The following is a 22,818-nucleotide window of genomic DNA, read 5'->3' on the forward strand; positions in this document are numbered from 1 at the left end:
AGTTTGTTCCATGCAGCTCTGGCCCCAGCACTTCCTTTCTCATCCCACCCAAGAGCACTAAAGCATTTTGAGGTGCCTTCACCTGGAGGCCTCTGGTGGAGCCAAAACACTTCTTCATCTTCTGCAAATTTAAGAAGGAGTCATTGATATAGGTGGCATTTATTTAAAAAAAGGTCAAGACTTTGCTCCCTGAATTTATCCAATTGCAAAGTTCAAGCAAGTTCTTCACATTCTGCCCCTATTCTACTGCAACAAGCCACAAGGAATAACCAAAAGCTTAAAAAAAAAAAAAATCAGTTTATTAAAACTGATGGTGTATCATAACGAAAAAACAACCTCACAGGATTACACTCAGCTGGCATTTCCATCCCTGCCACAAACTGAACTGGGATTCAGTGGAGGAAAACAATTCTGAGCACTTTCCTCAGTTATATGCACAAGGAAATTATCTTTCTGGCAAATTTCAATGACAAAGAATGAAATTCAACTTTCAAGCTGCTCTCAGGCTCCAGCCTACAGCTGAGGAAACTCCAAAATATCCCACCCCCAAACCTTTGCAGCAAATTAATTCTAATAATCCAAGGAAGAACTGGATTAAAGAGAGAATGAAGTGGGTTTTTTTATGGCACAAGTCTTATGGGAAGCAGCTGAGGGAACTGGAGCTGTTTAGCCTGGAGAAAAGGAAGCTCAGGAGACCAAATCACTTCTACAACTGCCTGGAAGGAGTTTTAGGCAGGTGAAGGGGTCTCTTCTCACAGGTGACAAGTTACAGCATCAGTGAAAATGGCCTCACGTTGTGTCATGGGAGGTTTAGATTGGATATTAGGAAAAAATTATTCTCTGAAAGGATGGTCAGGCATTGGAACAGGCTGCCCAGGTAAATGTTGGAATCACCACCCCTGGAATTGTTCAAAAGGCATGTGGATGTAACTCTGGGTTATGGTTTAGTGGTGAACACAGTGTTGCTGGGTTAACAGATGTACATGATCATTTTGAGGTCTTTCCTGACCATCGCGACTCTAGGATACAAAGTGATTTTTTCTGGACACAAATACCCATGAATTCTCATGGATATTCTCATGGAGACATCTATTATTGATAGACAGAGGACATCTATTATTCCTTTCTGCAAAAAAGCAATGGTATCATGTAAAGTGAGGTCTGAAAACCAGATTAGCATATGGTGGTTGAGGTTCTTTTAGCTCCAAGATTTCATTCTTGACTTTTAAAGCTGATTTAAACTCACACTTCTGAGTCCTGGACAAAATAATGAAATAACCAGCTGTCCCTACAGTGACCTTCAAAGTTTCAGCAAATTATTCAAGTCTTCCTGTGCAGCAAGATTTAACAGGAAAGTGAGATCCATTGCAGTCTCCCATTTCATCAGCTGCTGCACAGCTGGCATGAAGAGACTGTGCTGTGAAATACACCTGTGTTTCTGGTCTAGTCCTCTCCGTTTCCCCTCTAGCTGTGGCTCCATCTCAGCCCTCAACCCCTGCAATGTCTTGGTGACCAAGGGCAACTTCGGGATGAGGGAAAACCAGAGGACCATAAGTCTGGTCAAACTGATGCTGCATCGCCCTCTGCAGACGGGCAGGCAAACACTGCCGAAGGCTGAGACAGAATATGAAGAAAAGCAGGGATGTGAGAAAAATTCCTCTGACAGTACTTTTTCTGCAGGTGTGTTGGTTGATGTAGATATCTGGCAAGCTCCGTTTTCTTGGGGCTCCATTTTCCCTGGACCCACTGTGAAAGACTGTATCCACAGGGATAAAATATTACACATACACTCACAGCACTACTTCAATATAATGCTCTCCAATCCCTCAAAAAAAAAAAAAAAAAAAAAAAAAAAAAAAAAACCCAAAAAAACCCACAGTGCAAAATGGAAACAACAGCTTTTCTTTTACAAGAACAAGGAGACCACATTAGAACAGCAAGAATTTCCTCTCTAATGGTTTTCTTGTGGGAATCTATAATGAGCTGCCACAGAATGGAACATCCATATGTGTGTGTGCACGCATGCAAGTCAGGGTGAGCAATTGCCTGTATTTTCTGAAACACCCAAACCTTGCTCACAGCTTGCTACCAGCACCTGTTTATAACCTCCTTTTTTTTTTTTTTTTTTTTTTTTTTTTTTTTTTTAGCTCCTGAGGCATCAGTTAAGCCACAGTGTCAGGTTCTCCATTCTAGCTCCACAGATACTTTGCTCCCCAGTGCTTAATCAGCCCACTGACTCTTCAGGAATGACCCAAGTTTTGCATTTCCTCACCCTACAAAGCCTTACTTCAAATTTGCACACAAACTGAAGGAACAAATGGCTTCCAGCAATGGATCAAGTAGGATATAAACAAATCACTCACTGCAACAAATGGAGCTGGGCAGATGCTTAAAACTCACGGTTTTGATCTCCACAGCTGAATTTATGGAATGAATTTGCTGGTACAGATCACATAATCAAGTTAGAAAAAGATCTGTCACTACTCTTAGAAGTTTATTGTCTTTAATTACCATTAAGTATATGCACAGAGGCATCATAAGAGCAGAGAGGACAGAACAGGAAACTGCTAGAAGGGGAAGAGGCAGAGTTTTCAGTTTACACTAATGGCCTTAATTTAAGTGTTTTTTTGTAAGTTTACTCTAGGATTGTGTGCATAAATTTAGTTTTAAAATAAAGTAATCTTAAATGCAGAGAGGCAGCAGGGGCAAGATGGGCATCATTATGCTCTCCCTCCCTGCTACAAAGGCCAAAAGAGGGAGAGGATCTAAAAAAAAAAAAAGAGGAGATAAATTTGAATGAACGCAAAAGGATAATGGGAAACTGTGATAAAGAGGAGAACACAGGGCAGATGTCACTGCCAGACTCCTCAAGGCATCTTTAAGGAATCAGCTTGAGCCTGTACAAATAACCAAATGGACATGCCTTCCATGTCAGGAGTCTTCCACTGTTTCAGTGGCAAGACATTCACAGGTATTTCTCACTTGTGTTTGCTGTTGGCTTTCTGAGCCCCATTTTGTATCATTTCCTCTGGATCTGTGTGTATCTCGATGAGCAGGATGGCCTGGTCCTGCATGCTAGGAAAAAGGCAATAGATTTTTTCCAGAGATGCCTTTTGTTGTCCCCACAGTGAGGGCAGCCAAAGGGTACAGAAGCACATAACCTTTTGGTAAGGCTATTTGGCCTATAAATATAATATTTCACCAACACAGACCAGAGTGTATTGGGAGTTTTGCCCAGGACAAGAGGTCTACAGAAGGTCCATGTGACATAAACCTCTCTGAAATCACTAACAAACACTAGACTTTGTCCTTTAGAGACTCCTGATAAGTGCAGTGAAGTGGGAACCAAGAGCAGAGAGATGCCAGCAATGGCTGAATAGGAAATGACACCTTTGCTGTCGGATCTTCAAATTGCCTGGTTGACTGGGAGATCTGCCAGCATAAACTTTCTTCCTAACACTAGTGGTCTTCTGAAAGCATCATGCCAAGCAAAAAGGGCAGAGACATCCTTCAATAGCCACAGCATCCCCTCCATTTGCCTGCCAGGGAGCATCCTAACAAGCACCAAAGCCAGGAGCTCAGGCCATCCCCAAGCTCTTGCCAGTGCTTCAGCAGGTTTCAGGTCAGACCCAGAAGCACAAGGACTAGCAAATTCTTTATGTGGATGACCCTGTTTTCCTGAGAGGGAATAGGGAAGAAGTGAATTCTCTGGCTTTCAACTCTCTTCTGGGCACTGAGGAAGGTGGGTTTTAGCTCACTGAGCTCTCCTGGTTCCCATCTCCTTCAGGAGAACTGTAATAAATGCAGCTGGAGGGAAAGCCTCTAGTGTTTCTCCTGTGACTCAACAAAGGCTCTGTTTCCCAGGACATCATTCTACCATCATCTCTGTCAGCATCTGCAGCCACAGAAGGGAAAGACAAATCTGTCCTTCTGCTACTGGATCATTTTCAGGCTATTGAAAAATTAATTCATCTTCACACCATTGAGAATGGGGGAAGAAGGCACGTTACTTCAACCCGCAACTTTTGTGCAATACAGCTTGAGTGAAGGCAGGGTTTTCCTTGAGGAGGAGAAGAGCCTCAGTGGGAATTTGGGAGGAGAAGGTTGTAGGAGTGAGCTCCATGCTAGCTGCTGAGGGGCAGTTTTAGGGAGACACAATGAGGACTGTGCCCAAGGGACCCTTCCTGACAGTGTGAGCATTCAGCTTGTGCAGAAGCAGGGGACTGCCTGTGCCCTAGCCCCTGCTGGGAAGAGGGATGCAGAGACCCCAGTAAGGTGACAGGTAATGTGCTCAGCATCATTCCTAAGCCTGGCAGAACAGGCTTGCCTGGAAAATTGAGAAACTAGGCAAACTTCACCATCTCTACCCACACTTCAACACTGTGGTGGCCTCATTTTCGGATGGATCCTTCAGTGGCAACTACTCCTTTGTTCTGTGCTAAACCATGGCAAGTGGCCACATAATCCAGTGCGAGAAGTAAAAGCTGCCTCTGTCGCCATCAGGAGCTTATTGCACCATTTGCTTAGTCACAAGCCAGACATAATCGTGCTTGCTCTGCAAGGCCCTGAAGAGCTGCCACGAGAGGAAAAAAGCCGTCAGAGCCCAAAACTGTTTCCCTCCCTCTAGCAGGCACCATGTGTACGACAGCAGAGGTTGCGTGGTAACGACAGCAGGAAGGCGCCGGCTCTGCTCCCCTCGCTGCTGCACAGAACCGACAACAGCAAGGTACGTACCAGCGGCAAAAGCAGGCTCTGAAACTCCCGAAACTTTCCCTCCTGCTTTCCGGGGAGGAGCACGGAACCATTTCAAAGCCCTGCTTTGTAGGGAACAGCTGCTTGTGCTTAGTTGAACTGTTGTGTGAGCCAGGGTTATGGAAAGAGGGTGTTTGTAGGTAGAAAAAACTGGGGAGACGCTGAGATCTTGGGGGTGGAGGGAGAAAGGCAAGTCGGGGTGTCGCCTAATGCCTCTCGGCACTTCAAAACCTTTCTTTGTTCGGTCTTGTGAAAATCTGAATGAGCTTTTACCGAGGCTAAAACTACCGGGAAACAATAGGGAGGGAGACAGGGAGTAGCTAGCAGGCGGAGGAGGAAGCGAGCCAAGGGATGACGAATGCCTTCCAGCCCTGACCAAGCGCTGCCACCCTCGCCCTGCCACGGGACGGATGTGCGGGACAGCCACTGGTCACTGGGGTCAGTGGGGGCAGTGGCACGGGGAGAGCCCGGAGCGCAACAGGCCTGGCAGCAGCACAAGGCCGAGGCGCCCATCCTCCACTGCTGTCACAGCTCCGTTCCAAAGGGCTCAGAGAGAGAGGCCTTTGTGCCAGCGAGGTGCAGCTCTCTGCCGGTGTTGCGCTAATGAGGGACACAGATACGAGAAGATGCGTCGTGGATAGACTGGTGCCAGGGATGGGGAGCAGGGGCTGCCAGGCCCTCCGAGCTGGCCTCCCGTGCACAGCTGTCTGGAAGATGGAAGTCAGGGAGACCACTGAGGATATTTTTGTTGTTTCCAGTTCAAACAATTCCTAGTTCCGTGCTCCCTGGGGAAATCTTGTCTCCCCTAGCTGAGATCTTGCCACGGTGCCTCTGCCCTGGGTGATCTGCATGCATTCCCATCTTGCTCCAGGTCCTGGCACACTGCAAAGGTTGCCCTCTCAGCTGATTGGTACACTACCTCATCTTCTGTTTGATACTGCCACCTTTTGTGCATCCCCTTATGATAGGGATTTCTCTTTCTCCTATTTTGTTTCCTGCGTATCCCAGTGCTCCTCCTCAGGGGGTATCAGGGAGGATGGGAAAAAAAGGGCAACAGGATATAGGAGTAAAAGGAAAGGGAGGGAAAAAGGTCGAAAATAGAGAAGTTGGTGAGAAGATGAAAAAGAGGAAAGACAGAGGAGGAGAGATAGCAGAAAAAAGGAGGGCAGAAAAAGGAACAAAAGAGAATGGTTAAAGAGAAAAATGAGAGAAGAGAGAGGGAGGAAGAGAGAAGTGAGGGAGGGAGGAAGAGAGAAGTGAGGGAGGGAGGGAGGGAGGGAAGGAAGGAAGGAAGGAAGGAAGGAAGGAAGGAAGGAAGGAAGGAAGGAAGGAAGGAAGGAAGGAAGGAAGGAAGGAAGGAAGGAAGGAAGGAAGGAAGGAAGGAAGGAAGGACTAAAAAGTGAAAAAAAAGGAAGTGAGGAAAATGGAAGGAAGGAGATATGAAGGAAACAGATAAAGGAGAGTGGAGGGGGAAAGCAAGAAGGGAAAAGAGAGGAAAGGAGGAAAGAAGGTCAGAAAAGAGGGGGAGAGGGAAGCAGGGAGAAGTCAGGAAAAATTTAGAAAGGGAAAGACAAATGGAAAAGAGAGGGGAAAGGGCGTTAAGTGTCAGAGAGGGCATGAATAAATAGAGAGGGGGAAAACGGAGGGAAAAAGGAAGAAAAAGGGAGAGAAAGAGGAAAAGGGGGAAGAAAGGGGAAAAGGGGAGGAGGGACAGATCCTGCTCCTCCCCGCCGCGATACGAGGCGGAGCCGGGCCGGAGCCGGCGGCAGCTGCGCGGTGGCGGCGCGGCGGTAGGAGCCGGGAGCCGGGCCGGGCCGGGCCGGGGCGGAGGAAGCAGGGAGGGAAGAAAGCCTGGGAGGGAAGAGCGCTGCTTGCGGTGCGGGAGGCGGCGGGGAGCGGCGGCAGCGGTGGCGGCAGTGCCTCGGGGTAGGACCGGGCCGCTCCCGGGACCCCGAACGGAACGGGATCCCTCCTCGGCTCGCAGGAAGGTGCAGAACTCGGGGCTGCGGGGAGAACCTTTTCTCGATCCGGGGGGGGCTAAAACGGGAGAGTGCCCGAGCGACGCGGCGAGGGCTATGGCAGTCCGGCTGCCACTGTCCCCTCGCGTGTCGCCGCTGGCTCCGATCCCCATCAGCCCGCGACACGTGGGGCTGTGGTGCGGTCCCGCGGAGGCCGTGGGCCGGGATTCCCGGCAGCGCTCGCGTTGGGAAGGGAAGGGCCGAGGCCGGGCAGGTCGGTGCGCTCTCGCTGCCGCTGGCGCCGTGTCCCGGTCCGGCCGCGGTTGCCGAGCCCCTCCCCACGTGGGTGCCGGGTTTGTTGTGGGCGCGCCCTGACGGCAGCGCTGGTGCGCGCTGGCCTCCGAAAAGCCAGCTTGGGGTCCCCGCGATGTTACGGCGGCAGGCAGGAGGGGACTGGAAAGAGGGAAGACGGTGGCTGCCTGCAGTTTACATTCCCACGGAATAGCTCAGGGATTATTTCTTTTTCATGCCCCGTAGTCTGAGTCATGCTGGCCAAACCAGGAGACCAAGGCTGCATTTTATCACCTACTACAGCGCTGCCTTTAACCCCATCCCTTGTAGACTAAACCTAGAGCTCAGCTACTGGCCTTGGCATGTTTTTGTGCACGTTTATCTGGAGCTGTTCTGCACAGCGCTGTTTACATCAGTTCAGAAATGCAGTTTTACTGCAGACCAAAAAAAAAAAAAAAAAAAAAAATCTGCTTACCAGCTTCTCTGTACTTGGATTTGCCCGACCAGAGTGATCTTTCAAGCCTTGGATGTCGAATTGGGGAGGAACACTTCTCCAATCCATGCAAGTTCCACTTCTCACATACAGACGCATGTCCAGCAGGGTTTTTAATTTGAGTCCAGGCAGTTCTTATGCTTACCGTTCTCATTCACACAAATTATCCCAAAAATACCCCAATTTTAAGTACAGCTTGAGGGTCCACAATGGGTAAAGTGTGCCATGCTGGTGGAACTTGGTGTCTATGTGGCTCAGCAGTGCCACAGTGAGTAGCACCAGTGCCCCTATAAAGCTCCTTCTGGTTAAGCTCCTGTGGAGGGGGAATGCCTTATTCTCACACGAGCAACCTCCAGATAACAAGCTTTTGCTGTATCTCTTCAGGATTCCTCTGCTTTTTTCCTCTCAGAGGAAGGCCTTCCCAAGTCCCAGACAAAACCATTCCAACTCTCTTGGCCTTATACTGGTATTTGCAGGTTTTGGAAAATTATAATCTGTCCCCTTTACATAGTATGACTCATGGCTGAAAACTGGGGGGATTGAAGAACATTGTTGCTTCTCAGTCAATTAAAGAAAAGGTGGTTTTATTTTGTTTTAATTTTCAGGTCTTATCTCAACTGTCAAAATGGAGCTTGACATCCAGTGTGAAGAGATGAGCCCATCTAGATGGGCTGAACTTCTGACCACAATGAAATCCTGCAAAACCATCAGGTAGTAACTAGTTGTGTACCCTCTCTTTTGAGTAAGAACTGTTGCATTTCTCTCCTATGCTTTTCATCTTCAGAACTGTTTGACCTGGGACCTAGAAATTGCACAGCAACAGGAATGAGTCTACCTGTTTTTATCCAGAAAGTTAATTTAAAGAGTGGATAAACCCCTGTCCTCTTGCAAAGCTCTTTGAACTACAGATATATATCCTTTGGTATGAAGTAATGTTGCCCTGTTTCTTGGTGTGCCATAGAGCTCAGCTAGGTAGTGTGATTTAAATATTTGACCACCATTTTGGCTATTCTGCCTTTTGTCTCTCAAGAGGGGCGAGACATCTCTCTGTGCTAATTAGGTTGCACACTCTTTGGGTTGAAGGCTCAATGCTGTCAAGTGATTTTGGCTTCAGTAGTCAGGCACAAGCCTTGCACCATCAGCTTTTAATTCTTCAGTTGACCTTCAGAAGTACCAGCCTTGTTTGTTGAGCAAGCAATGGGAGGAAACCATCTCCTGGGGTGTAAGGTGTAGGACAGGGCCCAGAAGAGTTGCTACTGCTATCTTTCCCCTTTGCTATTTGGGAATTCACATTTCATGGGATGGCATCATCCTGCTGGGGCTGGAGAGGTTGGGCCATTTCATGCCAGCAGTGCCTCAGAGGGCATCGGACTTGGTGAGGGCAACTTCCTTTTGTTTTGCAAAGGAGCCTTTTGAAGGCAAAGCTTCATGGGCCTGGCCTTGACTTCCCAAGGCCTGCCTTGGGTGGCAGAAGGCAGTGGGATGGTTGTCTCCTGGGCAGAGGCTGGGCTGCTCCAGAGGCAATGGATAAGGGTGACTGCTGCAGGGATGCAGGGATTGTTTCATCAGTGTTGAACATGATCTCATTGGAAGTCATGTCTTCTTGCTGGGGGAGGGAAGGAGAACCCTCCTAAAGCCTCAGTTTTCATACTGTTGTCTAAAGAGAAATGACCAGACAACTTTTGGCACTCCTGGCTGTGGCTGTGCCTGTACGGTTCTTAATGACACCTTCTTTTTGCTCTGTGTCTTTTCTGCCTCCCTCTATACCTCCCTGGCTGTCCCATGGTCCTGATCCTTTCCTTGGCTCTCCTTTCAATTAAATTCATCTTCATCCATTTAGCAGCACCTAGAAGAATGCTGATGTCCCATGTGGAAAGCTGCTCCTGAACCGCAAACTCAGGGTTTGTGTGCTGAGATTCCTGCTGGAGGGAGATGGTGCAAACCAGCATGACTCACCTGCAAGACATCAACCTGCTGATGAGTGTCTGTGGGACTGCCTGCAGTTCTCAGTGCAGAACCAGTCTGACAGCCTGTAAGCTGGCAGATGGTTTGTCCTGTCACTGTTTAAGTGGAGGTGCTGCCTCCAGCTGTAGGGGGATGATTTGTGCCCTCCTCTGTGCAGCACAGAGGAGGAGCAAGGCTTGGGAAGCTGCCCTCCAGCCCGTCCTGTGGTGCAGCCCAGAGCACACCTTGTTTTGGGCCATGCAACACCCAGCAGGTCCTGCACATACTTATGGAGTCATCCCAAGAACCGCAGGAACATTGCCCACTTTGCTTTCATGAACAGTGCTCCAGCCAGGGAGAGCAGAGCAACTCTGAGTTCTAAAGTGCTCCTTCTCTCCTTGTCTTTCAGGTTGGATGACTGCAATCTCTCCAGCAGTAACTGCAAGGATCTCTCTTCCATCATCAATACTAATCCATCCCTCACAGAGCTGAAGCTGAACAACAATGAGCTGGGAGATGCCGGTGTTGAATACCTGTGTAAAGGGTTGCTGACACCAAGCTGTAGCCTACAGAAGTTATGGTAAAGCTCCACTGATTGTCTTGCTCTATCATACTGTCACAAATGAGTGTTGTGAGGTCTCTTAAAGAATCACTGGCAAAGGCAAGTTTTATATAAAAGTGAAAGCACAACAATTTGTTGACAAGGTTCACTCTACTACTTATTAGATGGTTAAAGTACACAGAGAAAAAGCAAACAAAAATCTAATGTTAATAACCAATGTCAACTGAAGAATTATCTACATGGAGATTGGGGGAAGGGTCAGGACAGGAAAGGGTGAATAAAGAAGACAGTCCTTTTGAATTCCAAGGTTGAGAATCCTAAACTGAGTTCTGGACTGGACCAACACTTTAACAACTTAAATTGTTAAATTTAACTTTTAATTTAAAAACTAGAAGTTAAAACTTTCAGGCCTAATCAGCTTAACAGCACTTGATTAATAGCTTGAGTTAAACAATTTAACAAAGGTTAATATAGAATTTACTATAATGCAACCGTAACTCACAGGCCAAACATATATTTAAAGTACTTAATAATTCAGGACAGCAACAGTCACAGTCCATTTGCTTTAGCATATTCCCACTCACAAGCACACAAACCTAAAGGACTATGTACAAGGTGCTCACCTGTGGAAAATTCCCCTCAAATTCAGTGAAGGACTCACATCGGATGCCTTTGAAGTTGAACTTCTGGGAGTGGTGGTGCTATCCCAGGATCCGTTATCATTCAGCAATCCTCAGAATGCAGCAGACTGGAGAGTTCCCTGGCTCTGGGAGGCATTTTATAGAGGCACCCACCACATTATAGCATTAGTGGGCTTCCCTCAGCAACCCTGGTGCAGGAGCTTTAGTCAGAGCCAGTGCCTGCTGCCTCTGCTCCTCAGAAGCCCTCAAAGAGGGCTTCTGCCTTCCCTGTCCAACATCTCTTCTGCAGGGTGCAGGAGTCCTCCAGCTCCTGAGGGGAATCTGGGATCCTCAGGACACTTCCTTGTAAAAATCATTTGCCTTTTAGATGAGATATTAAAGTCCCTGTGCCCCCTGCAATGTGGACTCAGGCAAATAGAAAAAAAGTTGACTGTGAAGCTGATGAAACTGCAGCTCTCTGATGGTCCTTCGAGAAGTAACTGTGGTACTCTGTACTGAAAAACTTAAGTAATTTTTCAGAGTTCGTCCTAGGCTTCAGACTTCTCCACATGCTCAAGTAACAGCCTGGATTAGTGTTTTTCAGTTCTGTAGAAATAAAATTGTCCATTTTTGGGGTTCTGCTAAGGTGCCTTAAATAAAAGAGAAACCAAATAAAAAGGAAGTAAGAGGAATATAAAGAATTAGAGGAAATAAAAGAGCAACCAAACCCAAGTCAAACCTCCCTGCACATTTCTAGAGGAGGCAAGAAATCATAAGATGTCTTTGCTTTATCTCTGGGGTCAGCCTCCTCATATTTAAACCACATCTATAAACCAGTTGTGGGGCTACCTGTAGGGTGAATCCTTATTCTGCTGGAGATGCTGTATGAGTCATTACACTGAAGGAAGCATGCAAGCTATTGTTTGTGGCACAGGTGTAGTTGATAAAATATTATGGCACACCTGTAAAATAATGGTACTAACCTGGACAAACCACTTCCTAGAGGATTATGTACCATCAGAGCTGTGGTGTCTTTTCCGAGCTCCAACCATAGCAGACAAACCTTTCTGAGAAGAGCCTCTGTAATTCTAGGAGTGCATTTCCCTTTCCCCTGTTGCCTCTCTCCTGCAGGCTGCAAAACTGCAATCTGACAAGTGCCTGCTGTGAGACCCTGTGCTCTGTGCTTGGTGCCCAGCCATCCCTGACAGAGCTGCATGTAGGGGATAACAGACTGGGAACTGCTGGAGTGAAGGTGCTGTGCCAAGGGATGATGAACCCCAGCTGTAAGCTGCAGAAACTCCAGTAAGTAGTCACTGGGCTTTTTCGGTCATCAAACAGGCCATGTTTACTTTTCCCTTGACATGGGCAGGAGTTTTGTTGCCAAGTGTGGATTTGTTCTTGTTTTACCTGAAATTGTCATATTTATTCATGCTGGTGGATCTTGGTGGGTTTGGAAGTCAGGTGTCTGTTCCCATAGGCTCTGTTTAGCCCTCATGGCAGTGGTGGCTGTAAATGCAAGACCTCTCAGATGCCCAAGAAACATCATATTCTGCTGCCCTTGGTCCTTGTTTCATGACTGAGCAGGATCTGGGTGTATTTGCAGCCAACTCTCCCTGGGCAGGCACAGAGCTGAAGCTCTTGATGGTGTTGCAGTGCAGAGCTCAGCCCTGTCCTCCAAGCTGCCTATACACTGGTTTAATGGAGGCCTAATGTAAAAATCGGTCTTGCTAGGGTTCCCTGGGATCTAGTTTAAGAATTAACGTTTCTTGAAGTGAGCAGAGAGATGCTGTTAAAAACTTACAGTTATCTCTGGTTTTATGCATTGCCTGATCTCAACACCAGGCTCAGCTGATTCTTGTTGGTAGCAGAATGTGTAAGGAGGGTTGTCTTTTTGCCTGAACTTTTTTTCTTGCAGGCTGGAGTACTGTGAACTTACAGCTGATATTGTGGAAGCTCTCAATGCTGCTCTGCAAAGCAAGCCCACCCTGAAGGAGCTCAGCCTGAGCAACAACACGCTGGGAGATACAGCTGTAAAACAGCTGTGCCAGGGTCTGGTGGAGGCAAGCTGCAACCTTGAGTTACTACAGTAAGGAAGAGCTGGTCATCTCTAATGGCAACTAGTGCTGCTGCTAGTCATACCATCCACAGGACAGAAAAAATTGTTGTCAGGAATACCTGAAATGTAGGCCAGATTTTTGCTGGCTCAGATTTTTGTAACTGGAAACTGCACACAAATGGCTGGAGCTTTTAGTTTTGGAGTTTTTGGCACTCCCAAGTTAAACCACCACTTACTAAAGGAGACTGCTCACCTGTGTGTCAGAGCAGAGGAACAATCACCCTCAGCGGCTCTAGTTCTTAAACTGGAATTACCAGCCTGTTGAGTATACTTATTCAGAGACCTTTTTTGCTACAAAACAAAGGTGCTGGGTTTGGCCTCATTTCTGTGGTAAAGACCGTGCAGGGCTTTCTGGGAAAAGCACAATTAATTTTATCTTGCCCCTGAGGTTCAGCAGGGGTTGGCTCACCAGGGACTCACTGCATGATGCTGCCAAAAGTTCCTCTTAGAAAGGATAACTGATAAAAAGGGAAGTTTGGCAAGAACGATCCTTGTATTAATGCATATGAATGGCTGGGTCAAAGTGCCCTGCAGCCTCATGAAACGCAGGAGCACTGTGATACCTCACCCAGAGTCCCATCTTGGACATCTGTATCTTCTCTGAACCTTGCAGGATGTGGCAGTACGAGCTGCACTGGTTTGCAGCAAGGACCCTTCTCAGTCTGAACTGGGGTATCGGGGTGTATCTAACAGTGGGTGTGGAGCAGCAACTCCAGCTGTGCTTTTTCCTGCAGCCTGGAGAACTGTGGCATAACCAGCGACAGCTGTATGGAGATTAGTGCTGTTCTCAGGAACAAGTCATCTCTGATGGATCTTTCTGTGGGGGACAACAAGATTGGCGACTCTGGTCTGGCTCTGCTATGCCAGGGACTGATGCATCCTAGCTGCAAAATCCAGAAGTTGTGGTAAGGGTGGGCAGAGGTTTCTTATATCCCTTCTGCAGTTTCTGAGCTGTTTAGGTTGTGTTGTTGGTGTGCTCCAAAGTGGAAATTTCTCATTTACCCTTTATGGTCAAAAAAGTGTCTCAGCTGCAAATTAGTTAATTCCCAAAAACTGGATGGAGAACACAATGAACAAATAAGACCACACTGAAATTACTTGGATCAAATTCTGGTGAGAGGGCAAATATAAGTTTATGATTGCATTGTTTTGACTTCCAGTTGAGTTAGCTGTCTACTAGAATTGTATATTTCTGTTTCTCTTTTTTTTGTGTGTTACAAACAGAGCTTTTGGTGCAGCAAGTGGAAAGTAAGAAAAGGAGGAAGCTGTGTGGTATGATGTATGAAAGGATACAAGAAAATGAGACAATGTAACCACAAATTTAGAATACTAAAACAGGACTCTGTTTTCTAATCTAAGTAATTCTTGGGAGAAAATAACATTTTGTTCTTCCCTGCAGGTTATGGGATTGTGATCTCACAAGTGCTAGCTGTAAAGATCTCTCCAGACTCATCAGTACAAAGGAGACCCTCACAGAGATCAGTCTGATAGACAATAACCTGAGAGACTCAGGGATGGAAATGCTGTGTCAGGCACTCAAGGATCCCAAATCTAAGCTTCAGGAGCTATGGTGAGCTGCTGTCAAGTTTCACATATCTACTGCCTTCTTTGGAGGCCTCACTGAAGAAAGATTTAAGGTGAAGTAATGCCCACCCAGATAGATCCTCATTTGTGATGGTTCCATAAGCAAATCCTGCTGGTTGTTACTGAAAGGATTTATAGAGTTAAAAAGGGCTTTTCTAGACTTAAGGACTTCAAAAGGATTTGTATTTCTAAACTCTTAGATACTTTGAAGATGTGCTCCATAACAGTTATCCTGTTACAACCAAAAGGAAACCAAGCATCACTTGCAGAGCTTTTAATTAATTGTTTTATCATGCAACAAATGATAGTTAAGAGACTTTGAAGTCTGTAAGGCCTGATGAAATAGCAAAATGAGTGCTGTGATCAGGTATCTCAGGCTGTCCACTGGAGCTAAACTCTCTCACTGATGAGACAAAAGAAAGCTCTAGTGACATTAAACATTTCTCATCATCCTGTTCTGTTGATTGTCTTACCTTTTAGGCTAGAATGGTCTAGGAGAGGAAATTTGTTCTTTCACTTAGAATTTGAATTTTCCTGCATTGGCGATTCAGCTCCTGCCCCAGCTGGGTTGTTCCCCTGCCCTGGTGGCCTGGAAGTCAATGGGGTGCCTCAGGAGTGCACAGTAGAGCTAGCAGTAACTGTCAGAGGAAGACATTTCATCCTTCTTTGTTGCTGTGCTTCTTGGGCAGGTGCCTTTCCTAGGTGCACACTCCAAGACAGACATCCCACATAAAGGGTGGGAGAGGTGCTGCCTAGAAAGGACTGAGCAGATAGACATTGAGAGGAGTACAGTGATTGCAGGGAAGCCCTGCTTCCTCTGTTCCCACTGTCTGGGTTCCTGTTAAATAAATGTAAAGAAGTGAACAGTGCCTGATAGTCTCTAGGTGTCCCACCTGGATCTCATCTCACTTTTGCCTTGCAGGGTTAGGGAGTGTGGGCTCACCACTGCTTGCTGCAAGGCTGTCAGCTCTGCTCTCAGCACCAACAAGCACCTGAAAGTACTGCACATAGGCGAGAACAAGCTGGGAGATGCAGGTGTGGAGCTGCTGTGTGAAGGGCTGATGCACCCCAACTGCAACATCCAGTCCCTATGGTAAGGTGCACTCTCAGAAGTTGTCTTTCTCTTGCTGTCTGGAATCACCCTTTGTCTTCTACTTCCATGGTCCTTATAGGTGCCAGCACAAGTGCTGGTCCAGCCTCACTAGAAGGAGCAGGCAGCCAGCTGGAGCATCACCTCCAGCCCTGGGATGGGATTTGCCTTCCCCATGGGCCTGTTCCCTTCCCAGCTGGGCCCAGCTCTGGGCTGTGTGATGCTCAGGGCCCTGTGCTTGTTCTCTCCATGCAGTTGCACAGAAGCCAGAGCTGTGCTCTGATGCCTAAATTCACAGTGAGTGAGTGAAGCAGATGGGTCATGGGAGACATCAATACAACTTGTAAGTCTGTCCCAGAAAGTGTCTTTTGACCACTTAAAGCTACTTGGTCATCAACTGAGAGGCCTCAGTTGCCCTCTAGAGAGGTGGTTGCAAGTCTCAAGTATAAGAGAAGATGATGCATGATGGTGAAATTTGGAATAACTTCAGTGGGTTCCTTCTGCACTCATAGCCACACGCTGTTATGCTTTAGGGAGGCCTTTGAGGTGTTCAGCAGTCACCACGAGGGCAGCGGCCTCTGTGCCAAGACCACAGGCCAGCCCCTGCTGATGTCTCGGAGGTGCCATCTTTGCCGGGATCTCTGGTCCATGCTGGGGATGTCCACACCTGCTGCCCGGGTGTGGGCAGGGCTTCCTGGAGCCAGGGCTCACCGTGCTGGCCTCTCCCTCCTCTCCGTGCAGGCTGGGAAACTGTGACCTGACAGCAGGCTGCTGTGCCACCCTCGCCACTGCCATGGCCACCAAGCAGTGCCTCACTGAGCTGGACCTGAGCTACAACCCTCTGGAAGACGAAGGCATCAGGAAGATCTGTGAAGCCTTGAAGAAGCCCAGCTGCAACGTGCAGCAGTTAATGTGAGAGATGGTGGTAGCTGTGGCAGGGGTGGGAGGCTGGTACTGGTGAGAGACTAAGGGAGTTCTGGGCTGTAAAGCCAATTTCTGGCTGCTCTTAAACCTAGATGTGGCCCTTCCTGGCATATGACCTTCTCATACTGGCCAGCTGTACATTTTTCTCTTTCCTTAACAGGAGGATGCTCACTAAATCTCGCTTGCCTTTTTGTTTTGGTGTAGTTTGTATGACATTTTGTGGAGTTCTGAAGTGGATGATGAACTGAGAGCCTTGGAAGAGTCCAAGCCTGAAGTGAAGATCATTTCATGAGAGGTGACTGCCTGCAGAACAACGTCAAAGCAATGTCCTCTTCTTAATCTGAACTTTTCATATGTAAAACTAATTAACTTAATAGGGAATTTTCTCGTACCAAAACCATTTGTGGATTCCTTGAGTGGGTGTTTGGGGAGTTGATAGACCTTCTCCGCGTCTCTGGATGTACTAACTCTGAGACTCATGAAAGCTGCAGCATCACTATCCTTGAAATAAACAATTACTGTCTTGTAAAAGTGGGTCTCTAGCCTTTAGGAGCTCTTTAATCCTATAATCCCTTCTAACAAATTAGTTGGGCTTTAAAGAGATCTCCTTTCCCAAGGCAAGAGAACTACCCACTGTATTGTTACTGGGTGGTGCTTTTGATAGGTCTCTGGGGAAGGCTTTCAAAAAAACATAAATGTTTTTAATCTAAAGTTGAGCTCTGCCCTGTCTTTCCCTAAAAGAGTTCTTGGAAAAGCAGTGGTGGCCAAGGCACTAAAAAAAAAAAAAAAGAAATGACCAGCTGTTCAGCTGTGTAATGTCAAATTCATGTCCTTTAAAAAGTGATTTTCCTACAAACAAAAGATGCTGTGTGCATTTCTGCTAGTATGGGAAATGATTAAATGATTGATATGTTTGATCTGGCAAAGAGTAGTTCTACAGGAACTTTATACTTAATTTTTCTACTTATAAAAATAAAATATATCTGTATATTTCTCCTTTAAGACCAACGTAGTTATTTGTGAACTGCAACATTACTAACACATTGCTTTACTTGTTTGTTTTTGGTAACTCCCTAGCTGAAACATGCCAGGAGAAGATCTTAGTCAGGGCTTTAGATAAAGAACAAGCCTAGAAGATATTTCAGTTTTCAGGGGACACTGGGGTTTCATGCCCAGAGTTGTAACAAACCCTTGTTCTAACAGAAAATGCAACTGCTGCACACCTAAACCACAAAAAAATGAATATAGCTTTAAAAATATAGAAGGCAAGCCTGGCATTATCCTTGGCTGGCAGGATGAATGCCAAAAAAATCCCATTCCCCAACATGTCATCCTGGAGTGGTCACTTGGTGTTTCCTTCACTGGCAAATTCTGTGTGGCACCCAAGGTAAAGCTGTTCTCTAGGCTTTGCTTCTTGCTGCTCACATTCATCCTGTAGAGGCCACAACCAGCTTTTCTTTGTCCTAGAAGGTTTGACCTAAGCAGTTTCTACAGTAGCCTTCACAAACTTAAAATGGTGCATGAGAAATAGCTTAGTTGTGTCTTCGGGCAGGTGTGAAGGATAGGATTTGTTTTTTTCCTCAAGGCACGTCTCTAATAGTTGCCCAAAATGCTAAAACCCCACTCCTTTTGGCTTTGGTCTTCCCCATGAATAAAAACCATTCTAAGAGGCTCATAAACAGGCTTTTCAGTTCATGGTATCTCCTGGATTTGGCATGCACAGATGCCCAGATTAATTTCATGTTGGGGGAGAAGACAGAGCTCCAGAGGGTAAAGAGATATGTAGGGAGAGCCAGAAAAATCAGGCATCTGGGAGGGTGTAAAAACAGCCCTCTAAAAAGACACAGCAAACAGAAGTGGATTTTCCCTATCCTGGCTTCCTGAGAGGGGGCTCTCTTCTCTTGCACTGCAGCTGCACTGCCTGGAAAATGCCTCCTGTTCCTCCCCCACAGGCAGATGAGCACTGGGAAGGGTCTGCCACCATGGCCACACTGGGGGCATTCATCCTGGGATAGCCTGCTCCCGCCAGGGTGAAGTCCACGCCTGCCTTTGATCCCAGAGTGGCTTTGCATTTCCTCCAAGAATGCAGACAGAATTTGGAAAAGTCTCCGCAGCAAATGCCACATGTCCAGCTGCCAGCCACAGCAAGGAAAACCACAAGAGCAGTATTTTGCCTCCTCATGAGCTCAGGGCATCTCAGACCAGGCTAGTCTGGTAGAGCTCTACATTTCCCCCAGGATGGGGATAAATCTGTGCACTCAGAACCTCTGCTGTGCTTTAGGACAACATAAGGTCCTGTGCTTGGCTCTAAAATGCAGGTAGAAATCCCAGGATCCAGGAGCAAGCCACTGTAGGAAGAGACACCTGTGCTCATAAATAAGACTCGAGCAAGGATTTCTATTCCTTGCTTGAATAAACCTCATTTGGTTTTATTCTTCTATTTGTTGGTCCAGCTCACTTCTCTGACAAACCTTGTCATGACTGTGAACTTGGGAGAGCTGAAAGACACAGGAGTTTGCTTCTGCATTTTAGATGTGTGGGTAGTCAGCTTAAGCTAAAGTTGTCAGGAACTGAGTCACAAACCTTTCATATGGACTATGTACTAGGCTGGCAGGCAAAGCCTTACTCATACCAAGATCACAGCTGGAGAACTCAGCAGTTCCTGGGACATTGCAGTCACATCCTAGTTCTTAGGGCAAATGCTTGGACCCCCTGATAGAGTGGTTTGCAAGTACTGACTTTCTACCAGTGAGGGCTGAATTTCACCTCATATAATGAAGCTTAAGGACAAAATTGCTCAGCCAAAATAAAAGATTAAGAAATACAAGTATGACTCACTTTAAGCAAATATTAGTACTTTAAAAGGCATGTTCCAGAGGTCTTCAATTCAGAGAAAATAGGTCTGTATTTTGGACCTCAGTAACAGCAACAGTGGTTTAGGCTTTAGTAAAACTTCAGGTTTCTGCTAGTAGTTTCAGATTCTACAATAAATGTAATTTTTTATTAATCACAGCATATGATCTTGAGCTGGGAGGTCACAGTGTTCCAGATAACATTGCCAGAAGCAGTTAAACAAATATTACTGTCCTCACAGTTTATACCCCAACCAAACCTCCTACTTGCTTTGGAATATTAAGTCATGGCTGCCCTGGTATCCCTGACTGTTCTCTTGGTACCTGGGCTTTTTGGAAAGGAGTTCCAGCATAACAAGGCCCCAGGTACCAGCTTCAAATGATAGTGATGCTATCAGCAATTACAGTGCTCCAGTTGAGTCTGAAAGGGGAAGTCAAGCCCACTGTGTCAAGCGTTAACCACACACAGCTCCCTGCTTTAAAAACAGTGCTTGCCATCCGAGTCACTCCCAAACTTCTACTAAAATAGTCTAAAAGGGACTTACTTGTTGCCTGAATTCCTCTTTTGCACAGATCATTGTGATTTTCAACTATAATTTACAATATATTGTCTCCTTTCTATGTGCCAATTTCATCAGCTGCCCCTTCCTCCACTACATCTCTATTTCATCTTTTACTAAAGGGGAAAAAACATGGGAAAAAACCCTAAATAAACCACTAGGCAGGAAAGCCCCTCTCCCCATAAGGTAAGAAGAATTTTGATCTACTTTACCCTTTCCCCTCCTCACAGCTGCAAATGAACATTTTCCTCTTGGGGCACAGCATCACAGCCCTCTCTTGACTGAGTGATGCCCACTCCTCTGGCACTCACACTACAAACGCCAGCCAGTCCTGTGCTCTTCCAGCTTGGCAAGGACTTGCAAATTGGCAGGTTGATGAATATGTGAGGTTAGTCTTGCCTCTCTCAGCTAAAGCCAGCTGCATCCACTATGAGAGGAAACGCAGCCCCCAGCCAGAGGAAGAAACTGCTGGGTCAGATGACTGCACAGATAAGCCTTTCCAAGCTAGAGGGCAAATCGGTGGCATGTGGGATGCAGGACCATGTGGCTGGGGGGAATGGAAACTTTAATTGGCCAATATTGTGTCAGAGCCTATCTGGTTTGCAATTAGAGGCAGGTATGCAGAGGGAGAGGTGAATTGTTGGCACTTCCTCAAAGCCCTTGAAGATATTCCAGAACAAACACTCAGGAAAAGTCCTAAGCCAGGCTATGCTGCCCTCAGGCTGGTACACAGCAGCCCATAATATCCCCAGAGGGAAATAAAGTACCAGCACAGTATCACTTGCACAGGCACCCTACATGGAGCTCAGGCAAATCCTCCTCTGCTGTTCCATTTCCTACTTCACTGGTGATTATCACATGCCAGGAACAGCCTGGTGCCATCGGGACAGTGCACAGACCTAGCACTGCCCACCCCAGCTTCTTTACATCCCCTCTGAGTTGCTTCTGCCTTGTCTACACTTCACAGAAACACTTAGTTCCAACCCAATTACACTTGGCAGATGATTAAAGCACCTCTTTACTCATGGGTTCAGAAGAGCTCTACAGGCCATGTTGGGATTGCCTGGGAAGTGCTGCCTGCCTCCATGACTTCTGGGTGCAGCTCAGCTGAACCAGCTCCTCCTAGCCAGGTTAGAGGTGTCAGCTCATCTCTCACATGCCACAACTGCAAACCAAGGCATGAGGCTGCACTCAGAGGTAATCGGAATATAAAGCACCAAAGAATTTGCTCCATGGCACTTCCCACAGAGAGGGAAAAGAAGATTGTTTTGTTCAGCCCTGACTCCAGTGGGGACTAGTTGCTTTCTACACATCAGACTCCCAGGGGATCCATTCCCTGCTCAGTGCCACAGGATGCAAAGCAAATCTAAATTAGACACACCACAGGGCATGCAGCCCTGCCTCCTAACTACAGCAGCATCAAAGATAGCTGTAATTCCACCGACAAGGGTTAGAGTCACCTAATGAATGCTCTGGGGAGGAAATCTGGCTGGATTTGGATCACTTGAGAGAAAGCAAGCAGAGCTTCCGAGGCTGGAGAGAGAAAATGGGACTGATCCAAGACTTCTCAGAGAAGTTCATCGAAGTCCAGGTAGGATAAAGACTGAAACCCAGATGAGGGAGGAAGGAAAGCACTGGAGGATGGTGTTCTACATCCTTTCTCACTTCCCTCTAGAGTTCTTGGCCCTGTAATCTCCATGTAATTTAGCATCATCTTCTAAAAGAGAGAACCACTCCTGCTTTTCAGATGGCTCATGGCTGCTAAGTGTTTCAAGCCTTTCTAGGTTCCTTGATTTTAGGCCTGCCAGAACTGAAAGGGTATGGGGTGGCTTTGGTGCTTCTGAGAATATGGATCCAGTTCCAGAAGTGTGTGCAAAGATTGAAGAGTATTCACTGCTGGCATCAAGCTGCTACAGAATGTTTGTCCAAAAAAGAAAAAAAAAATCCTACTGCTTTGGATACAAAAGTAGATTTAAAGCAACAGCAAAGCAAAAGCAGGTGGAAAGCACATACTCTTGGGCCATTCATTTATGCTGTGCCCACGAAGGGCTGGCAGCGCTGGAAGGACTTCACAAGTCAATATGGGTTGGTGTCACCAAGTCCAGCGAGGGGTCAGAACTACTCTCCTGCAAGCCTCTCAAGAGCTTTTCCTTCATGTCCTGCGTGGTGCCCGCTGGGCAGCTCCCAGGACCTGCAAGGGAGCAGGTATGGAGCACTTCTCATTGTGACTCCAATAGCTGGATTTTCCAAGCAGGCACCCAACACACCAGTCCTCCAGAGTTATGCTGGAGTTAATGAAGCAGCAGCCTCTCCACCTTGTTCCTTCCCCACGTTTGCCCTGTTCTGACCTGGTTTCACCAATACTGGCTCCTGCCTTGCTGAGTGATTTCTCTTTGGTGAATGACATTGAGTTAATGAGTTTGTTTGGAATGAGAAAGTCTGCTGTGAATATGGAGATGTGCAAAATACACCCTACACTGCAGCCAGGGAGCAGGGGCTTACCTGGAGCTTCTGGCAAAGGACCTCAGGAGAAACCCAAGGTCACCTGTTACAGTTTTGGAGCTGGAGTTATTGAGGACCAGAAGCCCACTATACTCCCACTGAAAAAGAGAAATTAGCAGCCTATGAGGGAGTACAAGCTACCTCAGGAATTGCTGGGACAGAAGCATCTCCTTTTGGCACCACAATTGCCTGTCTCACACTGGATGTTCCAGGAAACATCCCCTCAACACATCATATAACCAGCGCTAGATGGAGTAAGTGGGTAGCACTGATTACACAACCAACCCGAACAGGAAACCCTATTTCCTAGGAATCCTAGAAGAGGTTATGAACCAGCCAGAAGGCAAAGATTTTGGAACAGTGCCCGAGAAGGTGACTTGTGCCTGAGAAGCATCAACATATGAGTTACCAGAAAAGGAAAGAGGCTATGGGAGCTGGGAGAGTGTTGATAACACACCTGGATTTTGGATACTGCTGAGCAGTGCCATCACTGTGGCATTCCTTCTCCCCCATGAAGGGCCTGGGAGTGGATAAGGTCCTGAGAGAGGACACATCCAGGCCAGCTGACCC

General features: G+C 46.9%; 1 protein-coding gene across 3 annotated transcripts; it reads left to right on the forward strand.

The window, feature by feature from the left end:
• Window positions 1–4,649: 4,649 nt before the first annotated feature.
• RNH1 (ribonuclease/angiogenin inhibitor 1) lies at window positions 4,650–17,336 on the forward strand. Of its 3 annotated transcripts, none has more exons than XM_021555144.4 (10): window positions 4,650–4,726; window positions 8,100–8,205; window positions 9,848–10,018; window positions 11,752–11,922; window positions 12,536–12,706; window positions 13,471–13,641; window positions 14,136–14,306; window positions 15,243–15,413; window positions 16,152–16,322; window positions 16,539–17,336. In XM_021555144.4, exons 2-10 carry the CDS (start codon window positions 8,120–8,122, stop codon window positions 16,624–16,626), a joined length of 1,371 nt encoding a protein of 456 aa, XP_021410819.1. In that variant the 5' UTR covers window positions 4,650–4,726; window positions 8,100–8,119; the 3' UTR covers window positions 16,627–17,336. The 3 variants fall into 3 exon arrangements, with proteins under 3 accessions (XP_021410819.1, XP_021410820.1, XP_021410818.1); XM_021555145.4 differs by lacking the exon at window positions 4,650–4,726 and adding an exon at window positions 6,485–6,740; XM_021555143.3 differs by lacking the exon at window positions 4,650–4,726 and adding an exon at window positions 6,485–6,542.
• Window positions 17,337–22,818: the final 5,482 nt, after the last annotated feature.

Source organism: Lonchura striata, chromosome 5, assembly GCF_050655825.1.
Source record: "Lonchura striata isolate lonStrDom1 chromosome 5, ASM5065582v1, whole genome shotgun sequence".
In the NCBI taxonomy this organism is placed as follows: domain Eukaryota; kingdom Metazoa; phylum Chordata; class Aves; order Passeriformes; family Estrildidae; genus Lonchura; species Lonchura striata.

What these genes read in the sequence shown, in the direction of transcription:
- RNH1 (XM_021555144.4), top strand. Translation starts at nt 8,120, where the DNA reads ATGGAGCTTGACATCCAGTGTGAAGAGATGAGCCCATCTAGATGGGCT. An exon ending in AAATCCTGCAAAACCATCAG is followed by an intron (nt 8,206 to 9,847) that starts GTAGTAACTAGT and finishes CTTGTCTTTCAG; the next exon opens with GTTGGATGACTGCAATCTCT. An exon ending in TGTAAGCTGCAGAAACTCCA is followed by an intron (nt 11,923 to 12,535) that starts GTAAGTAGTCAC and finishes TTTTTCTTGCAG; the next exon opens with GCTGGAGTACTGTGAACTTA.